Source organism: Monodon monoceros, unplaced genomic scaffold (assembly GCF_005190385.1).
Source record: "Monodon monoceros isolate NGI ecotype Baffin Bay Population unplaced genomic scaffold, NGI_Narwhal_1 Super_Scaffold_1, whole genome shotgun sequence".
Taxonomy (NCBI): domain Eukaryota; kingdom Metazoa; phylum Chordata; class Mammalia; order Artiodactyla; family Monodontidae; genus Monodon; species Monodon monoceros.
In genome coordinates, this window is record NW_021703765.1 from 80973326 (window position 1) to 80985930 (window position 12605).

At 42.1% G+C, this 12605-nt stretch overlaps 1 protein-coding gene across 1 annotated transcript in view; it reads left to right on the forward strand.

Moving 5' to 3' along the window:
• The window catches only part of DNAH10 (dynein axonemal heavy chain 10), a 149111-nt gene that overhangs the window by 50627 nt on the left and 85879 nt on the right, over positions 1-12605 (forward strand). Inside the window, exons 22-28 of the mRNA XM_029223933.1 lie at positions 2885-3001; positions 3085-3187; positions 4001-4179; positions 6590-6801; positions 7823-7976; positions 10376-10609; positions 12333-12455. Of these exons, the coding sequence (XP_029079766.1) occupies positions 2885-3001; positions 3085-3187; positions 4001-4179; positions 6590-6801; positions 7823-7976; positions 10376-10609; positions 12333-12455 (1122 nt within the window). The remainder of the gene's footprint in view (positions 1-2884; positions 3002-3084; positions 3188-4000; positions 4180-6589; positions 6802-7822; positions 7977-10375; positions 10610-12332; positions 12456-12605) is intronic.

The window sequence follows — 12605 nt, forward strand, 5'->3', positions numbered from 1 at the left end:
TTCCTTCCTTCCTTCCTTCCTTCCTTCCTTCCTTCCTTCCTTCCTTCTTTCCTTCCTCCCTCCCTCCCTCCCTCTCTTCCTTCCTTCCTTTGTGTGTTTTTGTTTATTTATTTATTTAAAAATTTTTTTGGCTGCACTGTGCGGCATGTGGGATCTTAGTTCCCTGACCAGGGATCGAACCTGTGCTCCCTGCAGTGGAAGCGTGTAGTCCTAACCACTGGACTGCCAGGGAAGTTCCTATTTTATTTATTTTTTACTTTATTTATTTATTTTTTTGCGGTACACGGGCCTCTCTCTGTTTTGGCCTCTCCCGTTGTGGAGCACAGGCTCCGACTCGCAGGCTCAGCGGCCATGGCTCGCGGGCCCAGCCGCTCCGCGGCATGTGGGATCTTCCCGGACCAGGGCACGAACCTGTGTCCCCTGCATCGGCAGGCGGACTCTCAACCACTGCACCACCAGGGAAGCCCTATTTTATTTTTTAAAAATACAACATGATTATATTTTAATATACAACCAAAATACAAAACACCATATTAAATTGATGGCAGTAAAATATGGTATTTCATTTGTATTGCATGACAAATGGTTAACATCCTTAGTCATAAATGAGTTCTTACAAACCAGTAACAAAGACAATGATATACCAAGGGAAATGGAAAAAAAAAAAACAATGGAAGAAAATGAAATAACACAAGTGACTAGTAAGGATTAAGCATCTATGAAGATGACTGAGCTGAACAATAACAGAAGAAAAGCCATTTCTTTGTAATATCATATTACCAAAGATTAAAAAGCTAACATTTATACAGCTTTAGGAAACAGACCCACATAAACACTGGGGGACAAGATTGATGAGGTCCCATCTATATATTAATAGTAGGGGAAATCTAGTTTGAACTCAAACTATAAATTTTGGATAGCCTTAGTCCTAGCAGTTCCAATTCACTGGAATTATTTCAATAAATTAGTTGGATAAATTTACAGTTTATATATAAACCATGTTTACTGCATAGAAAATTTGTAGTATATAGACCCACCAAAAATGACTTGCATATTAATTTGTTTCTCAATACACCCAAAAGGATATGCACAAAATTTCTTTAATAGTTGCTTTTATTTTATTTTAAGCGAACTCTTTTCTGAAGCTTTTTATGGCTGGGTTGAATTCTAAGGCCCTTTTCAGAAAGACTTCTCAAATATACAATAAAGTCAATTGTTTATGACTTTAAGTAATAAAATTTAAATGTAAAGCATGGTTATTTAGAATAATGACAACTTAGAGATTATTTCTCGATCTTGCATGGATCAAATAGTGTTTTTTGTCGACTGGTCTGTAACTGCACACTGTTTTGGTTTTCCCTCTTTCTTTCTTTCTTTCTTTTTTTTTTTTTTTTTTTTTGCGGTACGCGGGCCTCTCACTGTTGTGGCCTCTCCTGTTGCGGAGCACAGGCTCTGGAAGCGCAGGCTCAGCGGCCATGGCTCATGGGCCTAGCAGCTCTGTGGCATGTGGGATCTTCCCGGACCGGTGCAGGAACCCGCATCCCCTGCATCGGCAGGCGGACTCTCAACCACTGCGCCACCAGGGAAGCCCCTCTTTCTTTTTTTTTATGTTAATTTTCTTTTATAAATAAATGGCTGTTGCAAAAATGATAAGGGGGAAGAAGAGAGATAAGACGATAAAAGAAACTGGTAGAAGATAATAATTCAATTGTCTTTATTTAGAGTTGTTAAATGTGTGTTTCAAAGACCTTTAGAAAGTCTGTGGATGAGTTTGAGGGTGTCTGGGATCTCCTTGAAATTGTATGCAAAATTTTGCGTGCTCTGCATCACATAATACCTAGAAAAGAATCCACTGGAAAAACAAAGTAGAAGGGAGAAACAAAGAGCTGTTATAAGCCTGAATTTGCATAAAATTTGTATTTCAGAATTTACACTGCTTGAGTGCTTTAATCACCTTCACTGAGCATTAGCCTTGGCTGAAAGCTAGAGATCCTTTCATCAGAAAATGCACAGTGGTGGCGATCATTTTGTAGTGTATAGAAATAACGAATCCCTATGTTGTGCACCTGGAATTAACATAGTATTGTCAATTATACTTCAATAAAAAAATAATAAAAATGAAAAAAGAAACTTTTCCTTAAAAACTATCTGTTTACCCTGAGATACAGTTTATATAACAAGGGCAGGTTATTTACCCTGTAATTACATGTTTTCAGAATAATAAATTAGTTCTCTAGCATCCTCCAAAGGTAAAAAGAAAAACGCACAGTATGCAAAATTTATATTTTTATAATTAAAATAAAGTCAAAATTTTCAGTTCTGTCTTTTGTTTTCTTTATCAAGTAACATTATTTAGAATTCTATGTCTTAGAACTCCATTACTGTCTGCTTATACTGTCTGTGTATCTCTTGGTTTCCTTCAAGTCATTTGTATCCTTATCGTCCTGTTATTTCTGATTGAGTTCTGGACATCATATATGACAAATTGTAGGGAGAATTTGAGGCTCCAGATGTTTCATCATAGGGGATTTAGTTTTGCTTATGACAACACAGCTGGGTGTGTTAACAGGTCAAGATAACCTTATTTTAATCAGAGATGAGGTTGATTTGAAGCTTGGTTTTACTTTATGAAGGGTTTATCTCTCTAGGTTATTTCTCTCTCTTTATGCCTATGTCATCTATCTCTTTTAAAAAATTATTTTCTCCTGATTTTATTTTTATTATAAATATCTAATTTGTATAATTCAACCAGCATTTGTTCAAATGACCTAGCCTGCCATTACGCAGAAGCGGAAGTCCTGGAAAGCAGAAGCTTTGACTGGAAGTTTCATTTCCAAACTGCTGATCATTTATTGTTTGTTCATTTTTTTTTTTTTTTTTTTAGCCTTCCGATGCAGAGAAAGAACTGGTTGACAAGATTGAGAGCATGTGGTCAAATCTGTTTAATGATGCATTGAATGTGGAGCATACTCTGGGAGGTATAAAGAGAACGTTCACAGAGGTACCTTGAAACGCCTTACTTTCCGAGTAAAGATGTTGAAAAATAACCAGTGGGCTAAACTAACACAACCCTGCTTTTCTCAGATCACTCGAGGTGAAATATTAAACTACAGACAGCAGATAGAGGGCTTTGCAAGACGTTTTTATCATGAAGGCCCTGGTTCTGTTGGTGAAGATCTTGATAGAGGTAAGGGTATTCACGTTGGTCTTACTGAGGCATTTGAATGTGTTTTGCTTAAGAATTTTATGGGAAGATGGGATGGAGCAGTGGTGTGTAACCTTGCCCGTACACTGGGTTCCTCTGGGGATCTCTAAAAACCACTTCTGCCTGGGCACCAGGCCCACAGAGTTGATTCCACTGGTCTGGGGAGTGGTCTGGACTTCAAGGTTTTTAAAGCTCCCGTGGGGATTCTAATCTGCAGGCCAAGCTGAGACCACTTAGAGCGAGAGCGCTCAGGAGACAGAACTTCCTAACTGGAGGAGCTTGCCCATGCAACTGGCCCTCTGGTTTTAGTTAGAATGATGGCAAGATAAAGTCTGGTCATTCTAAGTTTGTCTTCCCGGTTGGCTTCTATGGATGAGATGATAGTTTTGCATATTGTTCATGATTTCTTATTCAATTTTGTATACCTTAAAATTGTATGTATTCAAAACGAACTTATTTATAAAACAGAAACAGACTCACAGGCTTCAAAAACAAACTTATGGTTACCAAAGGGGAAAGTTGGAGGGGGGAGGGATAAATTAGAATTTTGGGATTATACACACCACTATATATAAAATAGATAATCAAGGACCTACTGTATAGCACAGGGAACTCTACTCAATACTCTGTAATAACCTATATGGGAAAAGAATCTGAAAAAGAATAGATATATGTATAACTGAATCACTTTGCTGTGCACTGAAACGAACACATTGTAAATCAACTGTACTCCAATATGAAATAAAAATTAAATTAAAAATTTTGTATGCATTCATTTATCGGCTTATTTACTAGGAGTAGACCTTTTAGCCACTTTTGAAAAAGAGCTGATGAGACACGAAAAGAACCGTCAGGAGCTGGCTAATGCTGAGAAGCTTTTTGATCTTCCAATTACGATGTACCCGGAGCTGCTAAAAGTGCAGAAGGAAATGAGCGGGCTGAAGACCATTTACGAGCTCTATGAAGCACTAAAGGTAAGCATCCACCCACAGACTGGGCCTCGCTGGAGGGAATGCAACTCAGCGGACTATGAGGCCGCAATCATACAGAGCCTGGGGCAGATTTCATAGAAACTCTCACTTTGGCTCTCGGGAGGAGGTCGTGGGGAGTGACCGCTAATGAATACAGGGTTTCCATTTGGGGTGTGGAGAGAGCTCTGGAACCCGATGGAGGTGAGGCTGCCCCACATTGTGAATGTCCTGGTTGCCACTGTACATGTCCCTGGCAGAAAGCAGGTCAGTGGTTGACTAGGGGTGGGGTGGAAGGAGAAGGGTGGGAGGGGGTGATTACAGAGATGCAGGAGGAGACCTCCCAGGGTGATGGTGATGGATACGTTCCTTATCTCGACTGAGGTGATGGTCTCACGGTATGCGCACATGTCAAAACGTACCCAGCTGTACACTTGACATATGTGTAGCTTATTGTACACCCGTGAACCCTCCATAAAGCTTAGGAAAAACAGAGAGAAAGGGAAGAGAGGCATTAGAAACGCCAAGTGTAGATGACTCTTCCAGTGAGTCTTGTTACGGAGGGAAGCAGGGAGATGAGGAGTGATGGGTGGAGGGGACGTGGGGTCGGGATACATTTCTTTTAAGGTGGGAGAAATTACAACGTGAGTTTGTATACTAATAGGAGTGATCCAGTAAGGAGGGGATGCAGGTAGTAGGAGGGAGAAGAGAGTCTTCATGTCTGGTGTCCTTGAGTAGGTGGGAAAGGGATGGGATCAAGAGGTGGCCTCAAATAAGAGGCAGACTCATCGACCGTCATATGGGGAGGACAGAGCCTACGCACAGAGATGCTTCTAGCGGGAGATGTTGGATGTTCTGTTCTGATCGCGTCCGCTTCCCCAGGGTTGTACACAGCAAGGTCATCAGCAGAGGGGACCGTGGGTGGGGATGCTGGCTGGTTGAGGATGGTGGAATGGGGGTGAAATGACCCTCTAGAAGAATGGGGAGCAAGAGGCCAAGGAGATGCGGGGTGACCGATGGTGCCCACACGGTCCTGGATTTCGACTGAGGCCGTGGGCAAGGTTGAGTTTTGAGCAGTCGTGGTTGGCTGCCCGGGTGTAGGTGTTGGGTCCTGATAAACGTGGGGTTGTGGGCCTAACCATAGTTGTGGTTTTAACAAATGCGCTCAGTGGAGGGAGTGTCAGGCAAAGGCATGGAGGGTGGATGAAGGAAAGGCATGATGATAATGACTGACTGGTTGTATATTTAGGGGTAGAAACTCCAAGAAGTACTTAATTTCATGATGATTTCTTTCTAATTTGTTTCTCATTAAATTTTTGCAAAAAGGAGGTAATGAATCATGGGAGTCATCTCAAAATAATCCAAAAAACGGAACTTTTAATATCTTTCTAGAAGGCAAGAAAAGAAGAGAAACGAAAAAATGTAAATACATCATATGTAGTGCCATTTACACTTTAAAGAATCATCATACACGAGACTTCCCTGGTGGTCCAGTGGTAAAGAATCCGCCTTCCAATGCAGGGGACGTGGGTCGTATCCCTGGTTGGGGAGCTAGGTTCCCACATGCCGCAGGGCAACTAAGCCCATGCGTCACAACTACTGAGCTCACACACCTCAACTAGAGAGCCCGCATGCCACAACTAGAGAGAGAAAAAACCCCGAGCACACAACTAGAGAGAAGCCTGCGCCCCGCAACGAAGAGCCCAAGCGCCTGTGCATCACAATGAAAGACCCCACATGCCTCAACAAAGATATCCTGCGCACCGCAACTAAGACCCGACGCAGCCAAAAACAAAAAAATTACCATACACGTATTTCATCAATTAACATAATTTCCTGTCAAATATATTTCATGACTCAAGCAACTCTGTCAAGCCTGGATGTCACAGGTTGCAAGTGCCAGTTCTACAAGATGGTAAATTTTACACGAGATGGTCCTGTTTACATTAAGTCTCAGGGAGCTGGAATACAAAGTCTTTTCTTTATGATAACCAAGCAGGATTATCTAAATTGTAGGTATTTCGTAACCTTAGCTTCTTTTATCAGAAAAGGACAGCGCCTGAATGAAGTACATATTTAAGACCCAAGTGACTCCCTGATTTTCAAATACCTGTTTCTGACATCCTGCTTCTTCCCTTTCCCTGAAGGAAAGGAAGGCATGTTTCTGGATCGTAAACATCCTCGGATACAGCATTATTTTTGTGAGGGCTTCAAAAAGTTGGAATGTTCTGTTTGCGTTTTAGAGCCTTGGAATCGATCTTTCCTTTGTGGATTTGAGGTTGTTGTGGGGAGCTGGGTGATGATATTTGGAGAGAAGTGAGAATAACCAAGGGTTAAGAATGCGCTCTCCCGGTCAAGCCACCTTCGAGTTTCCAAAGGGGTCTTGTTGATGGGAGTATTTCTTGACCGTTTCCAGGTTGCAAAGGAAGAATGGTCTCAGACACTCTGGGTCAACCTCAATGTTCAGTTTCTCCAGGAAGGAATTGAAAGTTTTCTCAGGTCCCTCAGAAAGCTGCCCCGGCAGGTCCGAAATCTATCAGTAGCCTACCATCTGGAAGCAAAAATGAAGGCGTTCAAAGACTCGATTCCTTTACTGCTTGACTTGAAGCACGAGGCTTTAAGAGACAGGTTTGTGGGGGGAGCTTTTACTTTAAAATATGTCTTTGCTTAGCTCTGATGATGAAGGACAAGATGCCAACAGCAATACAGTACTAGAAATATGCAAGTAATATTTCTATAATATCACTTCTATTTAAAGTTTCCATTAAATTATCAACCACAAGGATTCTCCTATATCAACTCCTGCACTAGACCTGGGACTAGAGAGAGAAAAAACGGTAGATTCTCCTTTCTGACCATCTCTGTGCACAGCAAAAATCAGTGATTCTACGGTTACTGCTTGTATGCTGGGTACCTGGCATTCTGCCGGTCCAGCGCCATGTTTAGCTGCCTTATTGCATTCATCCCATATACATGGGACCATAAAAGTGGGCAAATGTGAACCTTCAAAGGAGGCCAGATTGGGTCAAGAGCAGTGCTGCTTGGTGCTGTGTCTGTCCTGTTCCCCCTTCTTAACTTTATCACTCTGCGTTTTTTTTCACAGTGCTCGAAACAGTGTGCAGTTATTTAATTTATAGATTTGTTTTATCGGTCACTGACTGTCTCCCCAAGTCGCTGGCAGTGTTCCCCAGGGCAGGGGCCTTGCCTCTGAGTCACTCTGAACCCCCAGCAGCCAGCCCACTGCCTGCACAGAGTTAGTGCTTGCTGAATGTTTACCCAACACACGAGTGCTCATAATTTGCACCAGGGTCTCAGACAGGCTGAGTGATCCAGGAGATGTCGGGATCACCCATCTAGAGACCGTGCAGAGGCAGTTACCAACAAGTGAAAATTTGTGTATTTTCTTAGGTGGTAGTGAAGACTAGCCATCTAAGACAATATCTTCTAGATGTTGTTTCCTGGGTTTAATTCCGGCAGCCAGTGGGATCTTGGAAAACTTCGGACAGATAATTCCAGTGATGTACTCGTATTTCCAAGTTCCATTACAAGAAGTGTTTATAATGGGATTTTATCCTGTGGTTAAAGAGGGAATAACTGAATCCATCACTAAACTCAGTAGGCAAAGGTTTTAATGTGGATGCACCTTTAGGCATTGGAAAGAGCTTATGGAGAAAACAGGCGTGATGTTTGAAATGACTGAAACATTCACCTTGGAAAACATGTTTGCTATGGAGCTTCACACACGCACAGATGTTCTCAACGAGATTGTGACGTCGGCCATCAAGGAGATAGCCATTGAGAAGGTAGGACTATTTTTAGTTGTAAAACGGTACAGAAAAAAAAGAATTTTTTTTTTAGTTCAGAGAGAAGACCCGTTTGCTCTGATACCTGTTATGTTTGAGCAAGAAAGAATGATCTGTTCTAGAAATAGAATTTCTGCCCCAGTTAAATGTTTTAGTTCTTAATTATAGTTTCACTCTTGACTTACTTATTAAAGAAATAATGGGTGGGGGCTTCCCTGGTGGCGCAGTGGTTGAGAATCTGCCTGCCGATGCAGGGGACACGGGTTCAAGCCCTGGTCTGGGAAGATCCCACATGCCACGGAGCAGCTAGGCCCATGAGCCACAACTACTGAGCCTGTGCATCTGGAGCCTGTGCTCCGCAACCAGAGAGGCCACGATAGTGAGAGGCCCGTGCACCGCGATGAAGAGTGTCCCCCGCTTGCCACAACTAGAGAAAGCCCTCGCACAGAAACGAAGACCCAACACAGCCAAAAATAAATAAATAAATAAATATTTAGAAAAGAAAAAAGAAAGAAATAATGGGTGTTCCAGGTAGAAAACTGAGAAAACAAACAAATCATTCATAATTCTACCACCTGAAGATAAATTATCTTTATTATTTTTTATTATTTTTATTATTATTTAAAAAAATATTTAATTTTTTGGCTGTGTGGGCTCTTAGTTGCGGCATGCGGGATCTTTAGTTGTGGCATGTGGGCTCTTAGTTGCAGCATGCATGTGGGATCTAGCTCCCTGACCAGGGATTGAACCCGGGTCCCCCGCATTGGGAGCGCGGAGTCTTAACCCCTGGACCACCAGGGAGGTCCCTGAAGATAAATTATTAACATTTTAGGGTGTATCCTTTAACACTTTATTTATTTTTTTTAACAAACTTTTAAATTTTTTATTTTATTTATTTATTTATTTTTGGCTGCATTGGGTCTTCATTGCTGCACACGGGCTTCCTCTAGTTGCAGCAAGTGAGGGCTACTCTTCGTTGTGGTGTGCGGGCTTCTCATTGCTGTGGCTTCTCTTCTTGTGGAGCACGGGCTCTAGGTGCACGGGCTTCAGTAGTTGTGGCATGCTGGCCTCAGCAGTTATGCCTTGTGGGCTCCAGAATGCAGGCTCAGTAGCTGTGCTCACGGGCTTAGTTGCTCCATGGCATATGAGATCCTCCCGGACCAGGGATTGAACCCATGTCCCCTGCAGGCAGATTCTTAACCACTGCTGTCACCAGGGGATTCCCTCCTTTAACACTTTAAAATGCATATACAGGGAATTCCCTGGTGGTGCAGTGGTTAGGGCTCCGCGCTTCCACTGCAGGGGGCCCGGGTTTGATCCCTGGTCGGGGAACTAAGATCCCGCATGCTGCAGCATGGCACAACCAAAAAAAAAGTGCATATACACGTGTATACACATAGGTACACATGTACACATATATCCATGGATACACATACACACAGATTTATAAAATACGTATACATGCACATCCACATACATGAGTAGTATACCCATATACATACATGCCCACACATATATACACATAACATGCACCTATATACATGTACATAAATACATATGTATCACACACATATATGCACATGTATACACAGGCACAATATACACATGCACATACATAACCCATAATATACATACATACATATGCACACATATACACCACCTATATACACACATACTTTTATATACACATATGCATAAATATTGACAGGGTGTTTTTGAAAATGTCATAAAAATAGGCATATTAATTTGTAATTTGATTTTCTTTTTTTTTTTGCGGTATGTGGGCCTCTCACTGTTGTGGCCTCTCCCGTTGCGGAGCACAGGCTCCGGACACACAGGCTCTGGATGCACAGGCTCAGCGGCCGTGGCTCACGGGCCCAGCCGCTCCGTGGCATGTGGCATCCTCCCGGGCCAGGGCACGAACCCGTGTCCCCTGCATCGGCAGGCGGACTCTCAACCACTGCGCCACCCGGGAAACCCTGTAATTTGATTTTCTTGCTTAACAGTAGAGTGAACAGAGGGGCAGGATCTCATGAGGATGTAGACTGGAGGCAGATTACAGAATTTAGACCCTGGTTCTGGCACTCAGTAGCTGAGTGAACGTGGCAAGCCAACCCCTCTCTGAGCCCCAGTTCCCACCTCTGTAGAGTGTGCATAATAATAATCCCTCCCTCACTGAGGTGCTTTGAGGACTAAGGAGATAGTGAATGGCACGTGCTTACCAGAGCAAGTGCTTGGTAAATGATGACTAGGATTACCAGAATCTCTGCTTATTTGGAACACTGACTGGAAGTCTGGGTTTGAGTTGATCCATGGCAAACTCAGGAAGTTGCTGTTGGGTTGGGGTTCTGTTTTCTCAATCCTTGTGCCTGAATAATTCTTTTCATATTCCTGACCAGGCTGTGAAGGAAATCCTGGACACATGGGAAAATATGAAATTTACCGTGGTCAAGTATTACAAAGGCACCCAGGAGCGAGGCTACATCTTGGGGTCTGTTGATGATATTATCCAGTGCCTGGATGACAACACTTTCAACCTGCAAAGCATCTCAGGAAGCAGATTTGTGGGGCCTTTTCTGCAGACTGTTCACAAATGGGAGAAAATGCTTTCTCTAATAGGGGAAGTCATTGAGGTGAGAAAAAAGACACACGAAAGATGGGAAGGCGCCGATTCATAGCAGGAAGGAAACTTTGTATGAGAATATTTTGTGCGCAGAAACTAATGATCCTCTTTCATACTTTTTCTGTCTTTGATTTATTTTGGGGGGAGGGATGATTAGAAGCATCAATCTGAGTTTTAATTTCAATGAATGCATTTTTAATTTCCACAACTCCTAATCAGTGCTTTTTCATATGTCCTTATTCTTGTTTAATACTGTCCTGTTCTTGTTGCAAGAATGCTTTCACCTCTTGTATCACATTGAAGAATTTAAACATATTTAAAGCCCTTTTCTGATTTCCTTCTACTTTTTATTTTCTTAGGACAGAATCCCCCCCACCACTTTTTTTTTTTTTTTTTGTGACTCTCTTTCATGGTAGGGTTTTTTTCTCTGCGTGACTTTGATTTTTCTTATATTAGGGGGTGTAGGGCTTTCTTGCTTTGTGTCCAGACCTCTGTGAGCAACCCAGGCTCATTTCACCAGTTTTGTGTGGCTGCCTTGTTTTCTTCCTCAGACCCTAGGCAAGTGCCTTATACTTGCCACACCCTGAGCTTGGGGTGGGATGAAGCCAGGCCTGCTTCCCTGGCTAGGAGTGTGGTCATGCATGGGCTTCCGTCACTTGCTTTTTTAAATTTGTTTTTTGTCTATTACTGAAACTTTTTTTTAAACTTTTAATTTATTTTTTTAAATTGAAGTGTAGTTGATTTACAATGCTGTGCCGATTTTCTATTACTTTTTATTAGTGGCATCTGTTAGCCTGGATATAGTACTGCTTTTTTTCTTTGTTAGGACAAAATTTTTTAATTGACATGAAATTTATGGAACATACAATTACCCGTTTTACAGTCCACAGTTCAGTGGCATTTAGTCCATTCACAGTGTTGTGCAACCACCACCTCTGTCTAGTTCCAGAACATTTTCACCATCTCTAAAGAAATTCCCATGCCCATTAAACAGCAATTGCTCCCTACTTCCCCTCCCTCCAGCCTCTGACAACCATCAGTCTATTTTCTGTCTCTGTGAATTTACCTATTGTGGGTACTTCACGTAAATGCAGTCATATAGTATGTGGCCTTTGTGTCTGGCTTCTTTCACTTAGCATCATATTTTCAAGGTTCATCTGTGTTGTAGAATGTGTCAGTGCTTCATTCTTTTTTGTGGCTGAATCGTATTCCATTGTGTGGATGGACCACATTTTGTGTATCCCATTCACCTGTTGATGGACATTTGGGTTGTTTCCACCTTTTGGTTCATGAAATAGTGCTTCTCTAAGTGTTGGTGTACAACTACTTTTTGAGTCCCCGTTTTCAGTTCTTCTGGGTCTATGCCTAGGAGTGGAATTGTGGGTCATGTAGTATTTGGATCTGTTTTTGCTTGGGCTTCTGCACAGTTTGTCCTTTGGGTCACGGGGCTCCAATCCCTGCTCACAACTAGAAGCTTCCTCCCTGTCCCAGGCTGGGGTGGAGAGTTTTCTTTTGCTTTTGAGTGTAGCTGTGTATTTTAGAATATTTAGCTATGCTTCCTCTATCATTCCTATACGTTTGGAAAGGAGTGTATGCACTCACTCTGCCCTCTTGCCTGGAAAGTCTTTTGACCTGAGTTGGTTTAAATCTGTCCCGTGTTAAGGTGGGATTTTGCCATACACACCTCGAGGTACCTGGGAACCTGTGTTGATGATAACATTGTGCATTTACAGGTTTGGATGTTGGTTCAGAGAAAATGGATGTATCTGGAAAGCATCTTTATCGGTGGAGATATCAGATCACAACTTCCAGATGAAGCAAAGAAGTTTGACAACATCGATAGAGTATTTAAAAGGGCAAGTGACTGGCTTCTATTTTAGTCTTGAAAGAAGAACAGTGATTTGAGATACTTTTACTTACGTATTTGCATGTAGTATTTTGTCTATTAGTAGCTTCTCAATTTTTTCTGTCATTATATATGAACTTAATCTCTTCAGTAAAAATTT